This window comes from Mobula hypostoma, chromosome 2, assembly GCF_963921235.1.
Source record: "Mobula hypostoma chromosome 2, sMobHyp1.1, whole genome shotgun sequence".
Classification (NCBI taxonomy): Eukaryota; Metazoa; Chordata; class Chondrichthyes; order Myliobatiformes; family Myliobatidae; genus Mobula; species Mobula hypostoma.
In genome coordinates this window covers 42,548,711-42,566,399 of record NC_086098.1, presented here as the reverse complement: position 1 = coordinate 42,566,399, position 17,689 = coordinate 42,548,711, and the positions used below count along the sequence as shown (strand labels likewise).

At 38.5% G+C, this 17,689-nt stretch overlaps 1 protein-coding gene across 13 annotated transcripts in view; it reads right to left on the bottom strand.

The window, feature by feature from the left end:
* Positions 1-1,431: 1,431 nt before the first annotated feature.
* dnmt3ab (DNA (cytosine-5-)-methyltransferase 3 alpha b) overlaps positions 1,432-17,689 on the bottom strand; it is a 523,149-nt gene continuing 506,891 nt past the window's right edge. For all 13 annotated transcript variants that reach the window (XM_063036199.1, XM_063036207.1, XM_063036267.1 and 10 more), the window contains 2 exons: positions 6,636-6,754; positions 1,432-5,777 (listed from right to left, as the gene is read on the bottom strand). In XM_063036199.1, coding sequence (XP_062892269.1) covers positions 5,636-5,777; positions 6,636-6,754 — 261 coding nt within the window. In that variant the 3' untranslated portion in view covers positions 1,432-5,635. The remainder of the gene's footprint in view (positions 5,778-6,635; positions 6,755-17,689) is intronic.

Here is a 17,689-nt window from a genome sequence, read left to right as displayed (position 1 = left end):
CTGATGCTTCATCTAATCTTGGAATTATAATCAATTTTATTTAAGGCACCATTGTAGCTCCAACCATTTAAACTCCATAGCGTTACACCGTATGGATGAAGGACACGAAGTTTAGGATACATTCACTTATGCCAAGAGGAGAAAGTACTTTTGATATTTCAAAGTACTGCAATGATTTTCACTCAGCTGTGAATGATTAATAAAATATTTCTGAATATAGACAAAATATCTTGAAGTGACAACTAATTTGAGCTCAAGGTTTGAAGTCTGTATTCAACTTTTGAAACAACTTTAATAAATCTGGTAGTAAAATAAAAAAAGCTAGTCTGTAACAGTAACCAAAAAAACCTAGATTTTCTTTAAGAAAGATCCAATTGTTTCAATAATATCCTTTAAGGATGGATATCCTCTGACTTTACATCACAAGGCTTATGTATGGCTCCAGTTGGCAGACATTTAAGCAGAGACAATAAATGCATGTCTTGCGAGCAGCATCTGTATAAATGTAATGATCAGAGATCTGACTTCTGACACTCTTTGTGATCTGTTTTAACGCAGTATTTTTGCCCTTAAACACCTAATTCTAAAAACACCATCCTTTTTCTGATGTACTACAAAATCTCAACGAGAACAGAGTTGGAAAAAAAAAGGATTTGAGCGGATTTAATTTGATCATAGTTTAAGCAAGCTTGCCTTTCCACACAAAATCACCATGGAATCTGCCAGACAAGATTGCATTGTGAGGCTTCATTGGGAAAAGTATATCACAGTAGGATTTTACTGTGTGTAACTGCTTCAGAAACTTGTGCAAAGCCCTGCCACCGCAAGGAATTGTATTAACATTCACTTTGTGGACGAAGTTGTTCTATAACCACCACCATTCCACATAACATTGCCATAATACTAGTTAACATGATTGTTTAAGCAAAATTCAATTTCATCATGAAAAAGATCATTTTTTAAAATTTTCAAATGATTAAGGGTCCATAAAGAAAATGGAACTGATGGAGTTAAATTGATCACAGCATTTAAGATGAATTAGATATTCTGATGGGTGCTGTTTGATTAGTGAAAATGACTATTTGTGTTCCCAGGTGGGTGGGGAGGGGCAGGGTTGCTGGGATGCTTCAATGGGCATGTTCCTTCCAACATTTTATGTTATTATTTGGGTATTAGTCTGCCACTTATCAATCTCTGATTATAAAGCTGCTGAGTAGAATAAAGCATGAATTTTGATTTGATATAAGAAAAAGTTCCATTCTGTCTGAGGCAATCCACTATTGATGATTAAATCAGCTTTTTCAGCACCGTCAGCTTTCACAATACTTTATTTGCTGTGTCAACACATACAGTCATGGAAAAGTTTTGATTGTCTTGAAAATTTGCATTGCTAATATAGTAGACACCCACTCTTATATTTGCATGTATACCTTTATCGCTTTATAAAATGGCTAGGACTAAATCAGGGATTGGCAGCATGTCTCGAAGGGTCTATTCCGCGCTGTATCTCGATAAATAAAACAAAACGATTTTTTTGTAAACAATATGGAAAGTGTGAATGAATTGTACTTGAGCTTTTCACACTGATAGAAGTAGCGTCACATGAATGTAGTTACCAAGGAATTAACAAACTGAAGGCAATCATACATTTATTGCTTAGCAGTGCAATTTTGTATAACATTTTATTGAGGTTTAACAGACATACAGTCACAAATAAATGTACCAGTATAAATTCTGAGCAGTTACATTAATCATCCTTACAGTAACAGTCACATATCAGGGTTACACCTTATATATTCATAATATCAATGATGGGTGTTGGGTATATATTAAAGGAAAGAGATGAGAGAATACCTCATTTTAATATTTAAAGGGATACCGTCTTCATGAAAAAGTGTTTGACAAATCCTTTTTGTTTGGAAAAAGATAATAGGCATGCACCATTTTGAATCAAGTGATTCAAATTATTTTTATCTGAGTAAATTACATCATTGCATTGTATGTAAACAAAAAAAAACACTTTTTTTGATCCCAGTATCCCTTTAAGATAGATTTTCTGTGCACTGGAGTTCAGGAACCTCAGAGACACTGGAGTTGCCATTAACCCTGGTGTGATACAATGTGCTCCAGAATGGACTCCAAATTTATCACAGCTAGATTTCTGTGTACTGAGTATTTTTTAAAGCATTTAAAAAAATAGTTTGTACTTTTCCCCCCTTAAATCCTTACAGTTGCCACCCTTTAGCACCATGATGCTTCATACTTCAGTGGGGAGGATGGGACGGTTTCAAGCTGTGGAGAATTGCTGCTCTAGGATAACGGAACAGGAATGAACATTGAGTAGGGGGCAATTTTATTCCACATTCTGCTGGAGACACCCAATCACAAGCAAATAAAACTTTGTTCAAACTTGTCATTTGACAAATACTTTAGCACCACAGCAAATGGGTTTCTCTACCAGCTACATGTTGGATATATTCTATATATTAAACAAAACTATAATGTTTAGAGCACATTAAAATGCAAAGACTGCAACATCAAATCACAAGCTCTTATAACGCTTCAATCTACTTTCTTAACAGAATGAATTCAGCCATTTATCATGTGGCCTTGATTGCATGCTGACTTTAAGTTGATGTCAGAAGAATAATAGTGTGATTTATTTTTTGGAAAAAGTCACAGCTTGGAGCTCGCCACTACCCTAACTGAAAGAAAGCAGCATTCAGGTGAGCAGTCATGTTGGGGAAAAATGGTAACACTTGGGAGAGAATATAAATAGAAAAATATATAATTAAGTGAGGAGAACTCCTTGCTATTTTCATCTGCTGGCTAATAGAGTATTAAGAGTTCCCCATTCTTAATATTTTTCAAAATTATCACGTATTAGTAATTAGTTACTAATCTGTACTAATTGACCTAATTGGGGTATTGTTTGGATTTACATTTTATTAGAAGCTCCTGGTCTTATTTGTAAATGTGTTCCCTTCTGACAACACAACTGCATGTCAGGATGCAGAGGGAAAACAAGAACTTTTTAGTCCTTCAAGTTGTTACCAGTTTAAAAAGTGCTTCCCCAACTATAGGCTAATACTGTTCCAAATGGAACAGATTTTTAAAGGTTACCTTTAACACCTTATTACTTAATTTTTAGGCTGATTGTACTGTAGGTATTGTCAAATAATATCAGCACTTTGCAACTCAGTACTCTGTTTAATGTGACGCACCTGGGACCATTTGTACTGGGAAACATGTCCACAATGAAGTCAGCAGGTAAGCAAGTTGGTGGCAATATGTGGCCACCCATGTGGTGAAAAAAATGCAGTGTTACAAGCTTAATTTCCCCACAACACAGCAGTGCACAGTTCAGAACACTAGGCATCCATTGGTTTCTAGTAAACGTGCCAAAGTGTTGCACATGATTCCTTTCATTGGACCAGATGCAAATATCTGAAAAACATTAGCTTTCAGGACAGCAGAATTCCTTCATCATGAGAAATGGAAAAATGGAAGTCTAAAAACATTCACATACAGTACTAGAAACTGTTTTTTTCTAGTGTGTCAATGTATAAAGCTGGCCGTTTCAGAATAAACTATTTTCCAAATGAAAAAGTAAGCAGCTTTCAACAGCAAACCACCTACTCAACAACTGGCTGATTGGTAGGATCCAGATCAGACAAAGTTGTATATTTTTTCCTCAAAGTTAGCCAACTGGATCTACAGTAGAAAGAAACAATATACTAGAGGAACAAAAGAATACACAACAAACCGATACACAACTGTGTACACTTTGCACAAAAAAACAATACATTTATTCAAGTGTTCTCCAGCACAAGTACATAAGAAAGGAGCATTATTGGGCATTGAAAACAGGATGGAGGTTGACTGCTACATCTGCTGCACGTACTGACCTTTCCATAGACAGCTATGTCACAAGCAATACACAGTAATACAATATTCACTGAAATGCAACCTTCAGTGAACTCTCTTAACTTTGAAATGCACATTATTGTCAATAAATATTATCAAAGTTATAATGACAGTAAAATGAAGGAATAAAACCAAACATACTGCTTGCTGCATGGAATGTGGAAAGAAAATGCACTGCTGCTGGGGATCAAGCAAATACATATGTAACAGTAAAAGGATTAGCAAATTTACTACATTGTCTTCAATATGAATACATGATTCCCACAAATAAGCACCAACTACGGCACTGCCTAGGCTAAAACACATGAAACTGATTCTTTTTCCTTCAAGTACAAAGTTAAAATGCCTTTTTCTTTTCTTAAAAGAGTAAAATAATAGTGCTTTTCCTTGACCATGAGAGCTTAATTAATCATAGTCAAGATAGCAGATTTTTTTCAATATTTCAGAAAAAAATGTGTAGCACCATATGAATCAAGAACTGCTTCAAGGAAAACTATTGGCTGTGTTTGATCAAGTACTGACAGTAGAAATACGATTCGCATAAACAACTTATAAACAACAAAAAAGTATGCTAACAAAAAGAAAACCAAAGGATAACAAAGGAAATGGAAATAAAAGAAAACAAACAGCAAAATTACACCATCAAGCTGCACTGTATTGACTTGTACCTGATTTATATGCAGCTATAAGAAGGGGTATATTCTGGTATAAAAGAGACCCCTAAGGAAATTTAAAAAAAATCAACTAAAAGTAAAAGGAAATCACAGATGTAAAAAATTCATCAGTCCTTCAGTAAAAAAGTGCAGCCTGTCATTTAGTTTTGGATGACCAAAAACATCACTGCATGTTGGCTGGCTATTTGTGGTGCCGATAAGTGACCTGTAAGATAAGCACCAGGTCTTGGCCCAAGGATGCACACCTAAGAAAAAAGCACCATTTTCTGTTATATATTTTTTCTTATTGTACAAACATGATAGAAAAATTACAGTCATGGCAAAGAGTCCTTAAAAGTGGCCTCTTGAGCATGTGAAAACATTGCTATATTTTCAAACTCAAGCCACTAAAGACCACCTCGACAACCTTAAATGTTGCTCTTTCCTGATTATATTACAATTCTGCCTCTTGTAAACGATAAGGCAACATCAGAGCTGATGTTTTCAATCACCTTTTGTAAAAGCACCATTGCAGAAATCGTTGCACAGTTGTACCTTTTTCAAACAACAATCAGTGTTATGAAATGAAATATACTGGCAGCTGATATATTGTTTCTTTGTGGTTTCTGGTTGGAGGCACCTGAAAATGTACAGTATTTGTAAGTAGCTGTGATTTTTTTGCTTGAGATAGATACCAGAAATGGTGCTGGTAAGGTAAGGCTCAGCTGGCTGACTTGATGTTCCAGGCTCTGTTCATATCCAGCTTCTTCTTGATGCTCTTATCCACCTACACAAGGCAAAATTGTCTTTTTCCCAGTGCTGCAAAGGATTGAACAGCCTCATCTCAAGTACAGCTTGAACACAACAAAAACAAAACTTACAAAATCACACATTAAAATAGCTGAAAATTAAAAACATTTAAAAAATTAAATAGGATAAAAAGGATGACATTTAAAATACGTGAAATTAAGTAACATCTAACAGAATATGATATTTTTCCTTGGAGTAAATTAATTTCTTTTTTTATATAATAAGTTCCTTTGTCTTCTTTGCTTTCAAACACAGGCAAAATATTCTTTCAGTGGTGCAAACAGGTGACGTATGACAGGAACACTCCAGGATCTCCCCAGAAGTCTTTGTCGGGCAAGGCGGCTCATATTGGAGACATCTGTGTAATGGACTGGGAAACCAAATACCCTGAAGAGAAAGTAAAGATAGTTCTATTGTCTAGCTATATTTCAATTAAATTTCATACCAATGAGGCATGTGTTGCTTTTGCTTCATTAAAACCTCACCAGTCCTTGCATATGCAAGTAACTTGATCTACTTTTTTATTTCCACTTGAAATCTGCAAAATTGTTAAATTTAAACAGAGATTTCTAAACTGTATTATTTTTATTTCAAATGGTTGAGTTGGAGTCCAATTTCAGATGACAAACCAGACAAGCTATTCTAAATGGTATTCTCCCAAGTAAATTTTCCATAAACTAATAGAGAATAATTATATTCCTTCTTCAAAAATAATCAGGTTATAACATAAATTGATGACCAGAACCATGGATGGTTTGTTTTTGCTTGTATTTTGTTGGACTAAAATATAATGTTTGCTGCAAGCTGAAATTTGGCAACATATTTATGATTGCTCTTTCTGGCATTTTCTCAGAGACTCAAGTAATCCATGAAAAGTTTAAAAATCTTGTTGGTAGCTTAATAAATAAATAAACAAATAGAGGTTTAGCAAATGAGACAGGTAGGTACAGGCATAGGCAAAGGCAGTTACAATACAAGATCATGTTAGTAAGAAAATTTAAGAGGAGTTGTGATTATCAGTTCACAAATATTAAGATAGATCTGAATATTTTGCACACCATCAAAGGCTCCTTCCCACAACGAATGAGTAAAATAGATTTGAAAATGCTGCCCAAGAAAAAAACATTTTATTAAACCATGCCAGATTAGTGTTCAATTTATTACCCTGACAATAAGAGGTCAGCATTTTACCAGTAAAGTGGAGGTGAAGGAAAAAAAGACTATGAATGATTGAAACAAGTGTACCTTTCCATTTCAGTGCACCAGAGAATGTCTTCCTTCTCATTCATTAGGACTGGAAAATGCTGATCTTTGCCCTGCTTAACAGAATTAGATCTAGTGGTGATGGTTCTCACTTTGTTGAACTAAAAGAAAAAAAAGTTAAGTTTAAGACAAAGCAACCCAATAAAACCAAATAAAAACCCCGCAATAATGAAACCAACAGTTTTCATTCTACAACAACTTCCTGAGAAACATTGGCATATGTGAACAGAATAGTTTTTGCATTACTGGCACAGCATGAGTTGTTGGTTTCATGTTAATGATATTCCCCACATACATAAATAACAGATTTCTATAATCAAGCATATATGAACACAAAAGTCAAAGTCTTTCAATTTTTTTGCATCTTTATCAATGACAACCATTTCTCATTAGTGCAAAAATGGAGATATACAATAACGACCTATCATTGTTAAAACAATGTTATGTTACCTGATAAGAATTAGAATTTAAATAAATCAAGATGGAGAGGGATATTTGGCATTCCCTCTTGATCTTTTTTTGTACATTCTGCACATGGATAAAATCCTTTTTGAAAAAGTAAAGGGTAAGCTTAGAAAACTGAGGCAAGACATTATGCTTTAAATTATCAATTGCCATTGCAACGTTACATGGAGCTGCAAACGTTCGGCAGGTTTCTTAATGATAATGAATAACTTTCAGCACAAATTCAAATATATCCTTTTCTTTTCAGTAATTAAAATATTAATACCCTAGATTTTGATATCCTCTAAAGCATGTTGGTTGCATGTAGAGTTTGTAGTTTCTCACTTGAGAAAACTTTCTCACTTGAACTATCTTGACAAGCCAGATACAAACAGCTGTAAGCTTGACATTCTTGCCCCTGAGTAAAACTTTGTGGATTCAAGGCCCCTTCGGGATTTGAACTTATCCCTTGGATATCCCAATGCAATACAGATGGATAGTTGACTTCCAGGGTATGTTGACCTTCACATAAAAAGAATCCTAAGACTGGTAATGGTCAAGGCAAATGAATACTGCTGACAAACCTTGGAGCTTGATGTCAGCTTGTATTATCGGAACAGATAACAAACTGCCTAGCTTTCCCTGTTAATTTAGAATGCATACAAACTAGTCTACCTTCAACAGACTAAAGCAAGCTTTACAATAGCACTGATCAGAGTACCCAAGCTGATGGAACAATGGTGCAGTTTTAACATAGCTGTAAACTGGTGAAGATGCTTAGTTACACTATAGCATATATTGTATGATCTCAGTTATTTCACAATTGTGTATAACCTTGGCAGAACTAAATCATTCAGAAGACTTGTCTACTGCCTTTTAACAGAATGCCACACTATGGAAAGTATATGATGAGAATACAAGTTTAAATAGCAGCACTTCAAGAAATGAAATTACATAGAATTACTGTGTATCCAAGGAGTTTTCTATCTCAAGAAAATGTAGTAATGTTTTAAAAACAGTGCAATTATCATAAAAGTCAGAAGTAGTCAATAGCTTTTCTTATGTGCTTGGAATTCCAGATTCAGGAATTGTTTGAACAAAGTAAGAAAAATATAAATAAATTGCAATTGCATAAGGAACTTAGTAATTTTCTGATGTTCACCCAGAATGCACATGGCCTTGGTTATTATTGTGCAAACTACTGGCATTCCAGAAATGGGAGTGATTTATTACTATAAATAATATAAAGTTAACTCATATGAGAAATAGGTTGTGTGAAAATGAGTTACAATAAGCAATTGTTTCAAGCAGCAGTTTACAGTGATTGCATTGACAGTCAACCAATGATACAACATGCTCTGCTATATTATTCAAAGTATCAAAATAATGAGGAATAACATTACAGAGCTGAAGGAGATTCCATTCTCATCATTTCGTCTTTATTAACACAAGTGCTACCAAAACAAGAAATATCAGTGAAGACCTTAGCCTTCAGATAAGGTATTTATGTCAAGATATTGGTTTATATAATACCATATTTTCAGTGTTTTGTGATACAATTTCATTTAAAGACATTTTGGTACTTGCTTTATATCTCTAGACATGCTTCCTTTTAAGAGACTCCTGGATATGTACATGGAGCTTAGAAAAATAGAGGGCTATGGGTTACCCTAGGTAATTTCTAAAGTAAATACATGTCCGGCACAGCATTGTGGGCCAAAAGGCCTGTATTGTGCTGTAGGTTTTCTATGTTTCCAACAGCACACCATATATGGATGGAATTTATAACTGTTCATCTGTGGACTACATTATTGATGAACCATTCATGCAGAATCATATTTTTACAGCGTCTACGAGCCATACGTCTGCATAATTTAAATGGTTCCTCTGTTGGTGTTGGAAACACACTAAGAGGTCAGCATTAAGGCAGGCTCTCATCAGCCCATTGAAACCCCACCCCTACATCCAAAGCAAGCACTCAATATCAAGCTCACAGTCTTCATCTTATCCCTGCAATCACTGGGCTACCCAACCGCCTAAACATCAGATGACCAATCACACATTCATTACTTGACCATTAACTACCCAACCCACAACTACCAAATCTACATTCCTATCAATTCTACCACCTAACCACCAATCCTTCTTTCTTAATCATTAATCTTATCCTCCAACAACACAAAGCAAACCCCCAACTACAAGATCCATCCCTTTGACAACTAACCATACCTTCTGATAACCAATCCTATCCACTAAATTAATTTCTCACCAACTACCACCGGATGACTATCAATTTTGATTATCAGTGCTTGCCTTACTTACTATAAATTCTTCCCCTAACCACACCAACTACCAACCTGTCTCTTATGTCTTACTACCAATGCTATATTGACTATCAAATCAGTCTTCACCAACCACTCACCCTCAGCCCACCTACCAATTCATTGCTCACCAATTATCAATCCCATCTCCCAAATACAATCCTACCCCAACAGCTTTAATCATTCACCAATTACACCTACCTGATTTCCAATCTCTGTTCAACAACCATCCTTCTCCCCAACTACAACCCCCACTATCAATCCCATCTGGTTCCCAATTTTTCTCACCTACCATTTACCCCTGACTAACCATCTCATTCCTGAGCACTGTACCATTTCCTAACTAATTATTTTAACCAGTACTATCATTCTATTTCCTCAACCCACTGACCAATTCTACATGCCCAACTACCAACCTTAAACTCCTGACTGCACCTTTGAGGTCTCCAATTATGAATCTCTGCCCTCTGAAAGCCAATCCATCCCAGATTGCCAATCATATTGCCCTCACTAACAATATTATTTCCCTGCCTGCTGGTCTTCAGCTGTTGATCAATTGTACTTCTGCAATTAGCATTCCTTCCCCTACTTTGAAATACAAATCCTACTCCTAAACTATAACCTTCTAGAGTAGGCTTACATGGTCGGCACAACATTGTGGGCTGAATGTGCTGTAGATTTCTATGTTTCTGTGGTTCTATTAATCTGTTGTACCTTCCAAATATACCCTGATCTGGCTCCTAAACCTAAACTTATTGTTATTGTTTTACCTTATTCTAGCTCAATATACTGTGTAATGATTTGATCTGTATAAACAGTATGCAAGACCAGCTTTTAAATGTACTTTGGCATATGTGACAAGAATAATAAAAAACCAATAACCTCCTCAATTTAGAATCTTTTTCCAATCTTACTCCTTGATGACCAGCACTACACAAAAAAATTATCAACAATAATAAAAAAATACTATGCTTTTCTCTTATAATAGCCTGGCCTTCCAGCAATCCACTACAACCAACCTACACATTCCCTGACCTATTTATTCATCGTTCATCTCCAACAACTCTCGGTCCTGGACTCCACCTTGTGACACTCACTCTATAATCTCAGCTCCAGGTATAATCATCAATTCCTTGCTCACTCTGCATTGGTGGCACATTAAAAGATAAGGGTGGAAATGTGCAGTCCACACTAAAAACATTCGTAAACCAGTTGTGAACCACCTATCAAATGCTACTTTAGTGGAAGGGGGAGCTAATTTCTGGAAATTATTATTTTACCCACTGTTAGGGTTAGGGTCAGGGTCCAGATCAGAGGGCCTGTTCTGGGCCCGGCACAAAAAGGCAACTACAAAGAAAGGGAATAACTTCACTTGCTCCATCACTTGAAATGTTCCCACAACCTATGGACTTACATTCTAGGAGTCTTCATCTCATGCTCTCGATATTTATTGCTTACTTGTTTGTTTGTTTATTTATTTATTTATTATTTCTTCTTTCATTTTAATTTGCAGTTTGTCTCTGCACACTGGCTGTCTGCCCAGTTGGTGTGGTCTTTCTTTCTCCATTCTGTTATGGTTATAGGATTTATTGAGTATGCCCACAAGAAAATGAATCTCAGGGTTGTATACGGCAGGGGTCCCCAACATTTTTTGCAGTGCGGACCGGTTTCATGTTGACAATATTCTTGCGGACCGGCAGACCGGCCGACCGGGGGGGGGGGTGGGATGGTTGCCAACGGACAAGAGTAGCACTCAAATACGTTGCGTTTACCCAGAGAAAGACTACAATGACCATGAAGCCTTGCGCTTGTGTCTATTTTTCTACAAATCGTTTTTGGCGATTCTGTTCGGCGGGGGGGGGGGGTATTAGCCACTTATCACCGGAATATCGGTGATAAGTGGCTAATACACTCAATTTCATTTCTAAAAGGTTTTATCTAACGAATTTAATACTAAACACACAGCGCATTTTCCTCGCATGAATATAGCAATGTCAATTATCGGGGGGGACAGGGGAGCTTGATGTAAGTGTTGAACAAACTTCCAGTAGAAATGTCAGAAGCAGGTTCGATATTATCATTTAAAGTTAAATTGAATAGGTATATGGACAGGAAAGTAATGGAGGGTTATGGGCTGAGTGCAGGTCGGTGGGACGAGGTGAGAGTAGCATTCGGCATGGACTAGAAGGGCAGAGATGGCCTGTTTCTGTGCTGTAATTGTTATATGGTTATATAAGTCAATAGCATCATAACATTTTAAGTAACGTTTGGATATTAAACACATCGCATATTTTCCCCGTATGAACTTATAAAATCATTGCAACACACCAATATCGCTGAATCAGTGGGAGCCCTGGGCTTGCTTTCCTGCAACAAGACTGTCCTGTTGAGGGGTGATGGGAGACAGTGATACTCGAACGGGGTTCCTTATGTCCAGTCTAATCCGCAATTTAGTTTTTGTTACATTCGTCACAGAGAAATGTTGGAAATGGAAGCAACGTTTTCAGTGCTTCCGTGGCTATCTTAGGATATTGAGCCTTGACTTTGATCCAGAATGCCGGCAGAGATGTTATGTCGAACAGACTTTTCAGCCCGCTGTCACTTGCAAGCTCGAGGAGTTGATCTCCTTCCCACGCTGACATGGATGACACGCGGGTAATGGCTCAACAGTGCGTGACAGGGAATGAGGAAAGGTGCAGCTGACTCATATCGCCAAATCATATCGTTTCCTCGCGGCCCGGTAGCACATGCTCTGTGGCCTGGTACTGGTCCGCGGCCCGGTGGTTGGGGACCGCTGGTATACGGTGACATACATGTACTTTGAGCTCCAGCAAACAGCGCTCCCTCAGTCTACATCTCTCAGATAGCTCATGAAAATGTTTTTTATATTTCGCTCTTGTCTGTTTTTCATCTTAAATGTGTTTCTGGGACTGTTAGAGCCTGTGATTTACAGCTTGAAGATCAATTGAGCGATCAAAGCTTTCCTGTCTCCAAGAAGACTGCAGGAAGCAAATGTGTATTGGATGGCCTCCATGTAAAGGGCCGACGTTCGATGCTATTTCGCCGCTTAAAGAGTCCATTAATCACTGATTAAAGCATTGAGGAAGATTGAGACATCGATGCGAATGCAGGAGGTGAGCGACTGCCTGCCTTTTGACTGCTGCTGGAGAAAGAAGCTGTGAGCGGCCTATCACTGTGTGGCTCACTGTGGCAGGCAGGTCAGTCTCTCTGCCTCGCATGGTGTCCCTCTCTTTTGATGAATGTCGGTGATATCGTAGGATGGTATCATGGCTCTGCGCTTATGGACTGTGGACTTTTTCAGACTTAGGGTTTTTATATTCTGTGTGTTTTATCAATTGTTCCTTTTCTGTTTTGTTGTGTGAACAGAGGGTGTTTGGGGGTTCACGTTCTGTTATTTTTTTGTGTGCGGAAGGGTTGTTTTTGGGGGGGGGGGAGGTTGTTGTTCCTGTCCCGTTCTGTATGGGAGGAGTTGGGTTTTGGGGGCTGATGATTGGGATGCCGTTCTTTATTATGTGTGTGCGGGGGGAAGGGTGAGTTTGGTGTTTCTCTCTGAATGACTTTCATACTCTTTGTTTTGTGGCTGCCCGGAGAAACAAATTTTAGAGTTGTAGATGGATACATGCTTTGATAATAAATTAACTTTTGAACCTTTGAACTTTGCATTGTGGTGTATCCTCAGTGGTCACTTTATTAGGTATCTTCTGTACCTAATACAATGGCCACTGAGTGTATGTTCATGGCGTTTTGCTGCTGTAGCCCATCTACTTCGAGGTTCGATGTGCTCTGTGATTAGAACTGTTCTTCTGCACACCACTGTTGTAACACATGGTTATTTGAATCACCATTGCCTTCCTGTCAATATGAATCAGTCTGGCCATTCTCCACTGACCTCTCCCATTAACAAAATGTTTTCCCCCACAGAACTACTGCTCACTGCAGGTTGTTTGTTTTCTGCACCATTCTCTGCAAACTCCAGAGACTACTCTGTATGAAAATCATGGAAGATCAGCAGGTACTCAAACCACTTCATCTGGCACCAACAATCATTCCACAGTCAAAATCAATTAGATCACATTCCTCCCATGAAGCCCATGTCTAACCCAATTTACTAACTCCTCTTGAATGACCACCTTTTCATGTAGGACCTTGTCAAAGGCCTTGCTAAGTTTATGTAGACAACATCCAGTGCCTTGCTTTCATCAACATTCCTGGTAATTTTCTCAAAAAACTCTCTAAGATTGGTTAGACACAAACTACCATGCACGAAGTTATGTTGACTATTCCTGGTCATTGTAAATTATCTTGTGATTAGGCCAGGGTTAATGTGTGGTTGCTGGGCAATGTGGCTCATTAGACTGGAAGAGCCTGTTCTACGCATGAAATAAAATAATCAGCCCCCGTCTATCCAAATACATTATATATGGTCCCTTAATACAGGGATATCATCCAAAAAACTTCACACTGCTGATCTCAGGATCACCAGCCTGTACCTTCCTGGCTTATTCCTTACAGCCTTTTTTAAACAACAGAACAACATTAGCTATCCCCTAATCCTCCTCACCTGTGCAAATGATTTTTAAAAACATCTCCACTAGGGCCCCTGCAATTTCTGCACTTGTATCTCACAGGGTGTGAGGGAACACCCTGTCAGGCCCTGGGGATTATTCCACCCTGATCTGCTTCAAGACAGCTTCCTTTCTGTAACCTGCATATGACCTACGACCTCACTGCTGCTTTGTCTCACTTCTATAGGCTCTGCATCTGTCTCCTGAGTAAATACAGATGGAAAAAATCCATTTAAGGTCTCCCCCATTTCATTCAGCTCCATGCATAGATGACCATTCTGATCTTCCAGAGGACCAATTTTGTCCTTGTCTATCCTTTTGTTCATAATATGTATGTAGAAGCCCCTGGGATTCTCCTTCAACTAGTCTGTTAGAGAAGACTCATGCCTTTTAGTCCTCTTGTTTCCTTCTTATGTGTTCTCTTGCATTTCTTATGCCTCTCGATTACCTCATTAATTCCTTCCTGCCAATGCCTGCCTGCTGTGCACCCTTCTTCCTTTTCTTAACCAGGACCTCAATCTCTGGAAAACAAAGGTTCCTTAAATTTCTTATACTTGCCTTTTATTCTGACAGAAACATACAAATCATGTACTTTCAAAAATTTCACTTTTGAAGGCCTCCCACTTACCGAGTACACCTTTACTAGAAAACAACCTGTCCCAATGCATACTTTCTGATACCATCAAAATTGGCCTTTCTACAATTCAGAATCTCAACCCACTGAGCAGACCTATCTTTCTCCATAATTATCTTGAAATTAATAGCATTATGATCACTAGATGCAAAGTGTTCTCTGACACAAATTTCTGTCACCTGCCCTGTCTCACTTCCTAATAGGAGAGCTAGTATTGCACTCTCTCCATTTGGGACCTCTATATACTGATTAAAGAAACTTCCCTGAACACATTTGACAGCTCTTTCCCATCCAGCCCTTTTACAGTACGAGAGTCCCAGTCAATATGTGGAAAGTTAAAATCAGCTGTATTACAACCTTATGTTTCTTGCAAGTCTGCAATCTCCCTACAAATTTCCTTCTCTAAATCCCGTGGACTGTTGAGTGGTCTATAATATAATCCCATTAATGTGGCCATCCTTTTCTTATTCCTTAGTTTCACCCATATGGTCTCAGTAGATGAGTTCTCCAGTCTGTCCTGTCTCAGCACTATGTGACAATTACCCTGACAAGTACTGCTACCCCTCCTCCATTAATCCCTCCTGCTTTATCCCGTTTAAAGCAACAGCAGCACAGAACACTGAGCTGCCAGTTCTGCCCCTCCTACAACTAAGTCTCACTAATGGCTACAATGTCATAATTCGACATGCTAATCCATGCCCTAAACTCATTTGCCTTTTCTATAATACACTGAAATATCCACAATTCAGAACATTAGCCCCATCGTACTCAACCTTTAAATTCCTGACTTCGTAATTAGGCTTAATAACATAATTCCCCACAACCACTCCACTATCTGCTCTGGTCCTCTGGTTCCCATCCTCCTTCAATACTAGTTTAAACCAACACTTCCCCGCACCACTCCCGTGCAGCATTAGCAAAGCTTCCCGCAAGGAAATTGTCTCCCTGCAGCTCAGATGCAAACCATCCCATCTGTGCAAAGTTCAAAGTACAAAGTAAAATTATTGTCAAAATACATGCTGTATATGTCACCATATATGTACAACCATGAGATTTTCTAGTGACAATCACAATAAATACAAGGAACACAACAGAATCAATGAAAGACGAGAAAAATAAGAAATAATAATAATAAACAAGCAATAAATATTGAGAAAATGAGATGAAGAGCCCTTGAAATTGACAAACAAGAGAAAATTTGCAGATGCCAGAAATCCCTCCCCCCACCTTTTAAATCTACTCCACAGCATTTTTTCTCCAGTCCTGCCAAAGGGTTTCGGCCCAGAACTTCAACTGTACTTTTTTCCATAGATGCTGCCTGGCCTGCTGAGTTCCTCTGGCATTTTGTGTGTGTTCCTTGAAAATGAGTCCATTTCAGTGGGAACTGTACAGTGATGAGGTGAATGAACCTCATCCATAAGATATAGGAGCAGAATTAGGTCATTTGGCCCATTTCATCTGCTCTGCCATTTCATCACAGCTGATCCATTTTTCTTCTCAGCACCAGTCTCTTGCATTCTCCCTGTACCCCTTCATGCCCTGACCAATCAAGAATCTATCAACCTCTGCCTTAAATATACATAAAAATACAGCCTCTACAGCTGCCTGTGGCATCGCATTCCACAGATTCACCACTCTCTGACGAAAGAAATTCCTCATCCCCATTCTAAAGGACGCCTCTCTTTTCTGAATCTGTGTCCTCTGGTCTTAGACTCTCCCACCACAGGAGATATCCTTTCCACATCCACTATATCAAGGCCTTTCACTATCCTATAGGTTTCAGTGAAGTTGCCCCTCATTCTTCTGAATTCTAGTGAATACAAGCCCAGAGACATCAAACCCTTTTCATATGACAAGCTATTGAATCCTGGAATCATTTTTGTGAACTTTCTTTGAACCCTCTCCAGTTTCAGTGCATTCTTTCTAAGATAAGGGGCCCAAACCTGCTCACAATACTCCAAGTGAGACCTCACCAATGCTTTATAAAGTTTCAACATTACATCCTTGCTTTCATGTGTGCATGCACCAGTCGTGCATGCAGCTTGGTACAGCCGTTCCGATCTATTCTTACTTTCTTCTTCTTACTTTTTAACTTACGTTATTTTTTGTATTTTTTTTCTCATGGTAACACGTCAAAGCTGCACCCTCTCTAACATGCTGGTAGAGAGAGTTTTATTTGGATTTTCTTTAGCGCTGGAAATGGTTACATCCCGACACGCGGGACAGAAGCAAGGTCGCATTGTGTATTCCACGGACCAGCAAATACCGGCCAGCTTAGCGAACAGAGCGGCGGACACCCCTGCTGAAATCCGGAGGAAAACACACAGAGGGGGATCACAAAGCCGAGGAAAGAGGACCGGGTCGAGACAACGGAGACTTTTGGAGAAGAGGAGTTCGGTGGGTAATACCATTCTGGCTGACCGGAAGTGCACTGAGAGCAGTAAAGCGTAAAGGAGTTGGGTGCTTACTGTTCTGGCTAACAACGGATGGTGCAATCCAGGGTATATTATGATCGAGGAACGTGTTTGCAGACTGGATATTGAACTTTTCACTGTTGGACTTCGGCCACATTCCACCATGATACAACACTTGGCGGCACAGGAGGTAGTTCCTGCCTGTGGCCATCGAACGTGCAGCTCCTCCTGTGGAGGGTCAGACACCCTGAGCCAATAGACTAGTCCTGGACTTATTTTGCATCTGGCATAGTTTGCATTTTGGTGTTTGATTGTTGGGGTTTTTTGTATTGCTATATTTACGCTCTATTCTTGGTTGGTGCGGCTGTAATGAAACCCAATTTCCCTCGGGATTACTATAGTATATCTATCTATCTATCTATCTATCTATCTATTTATATTCCAGTCCTCTTGAAATGAATGCTAACATTGCATTTGCACACAGACTCTACCTGCAAGTTACCTTTAGGGATTCTTGCACAAGGACTCCCAAGTTCCTTTGCATCTCAGCTTTTTGTATTTTTTCTCCATTTAGAAAATAGTCGATCCTTTAATTTCTTGTACCAAAGTGCATGGCCATACACTTCCTAACACTTCC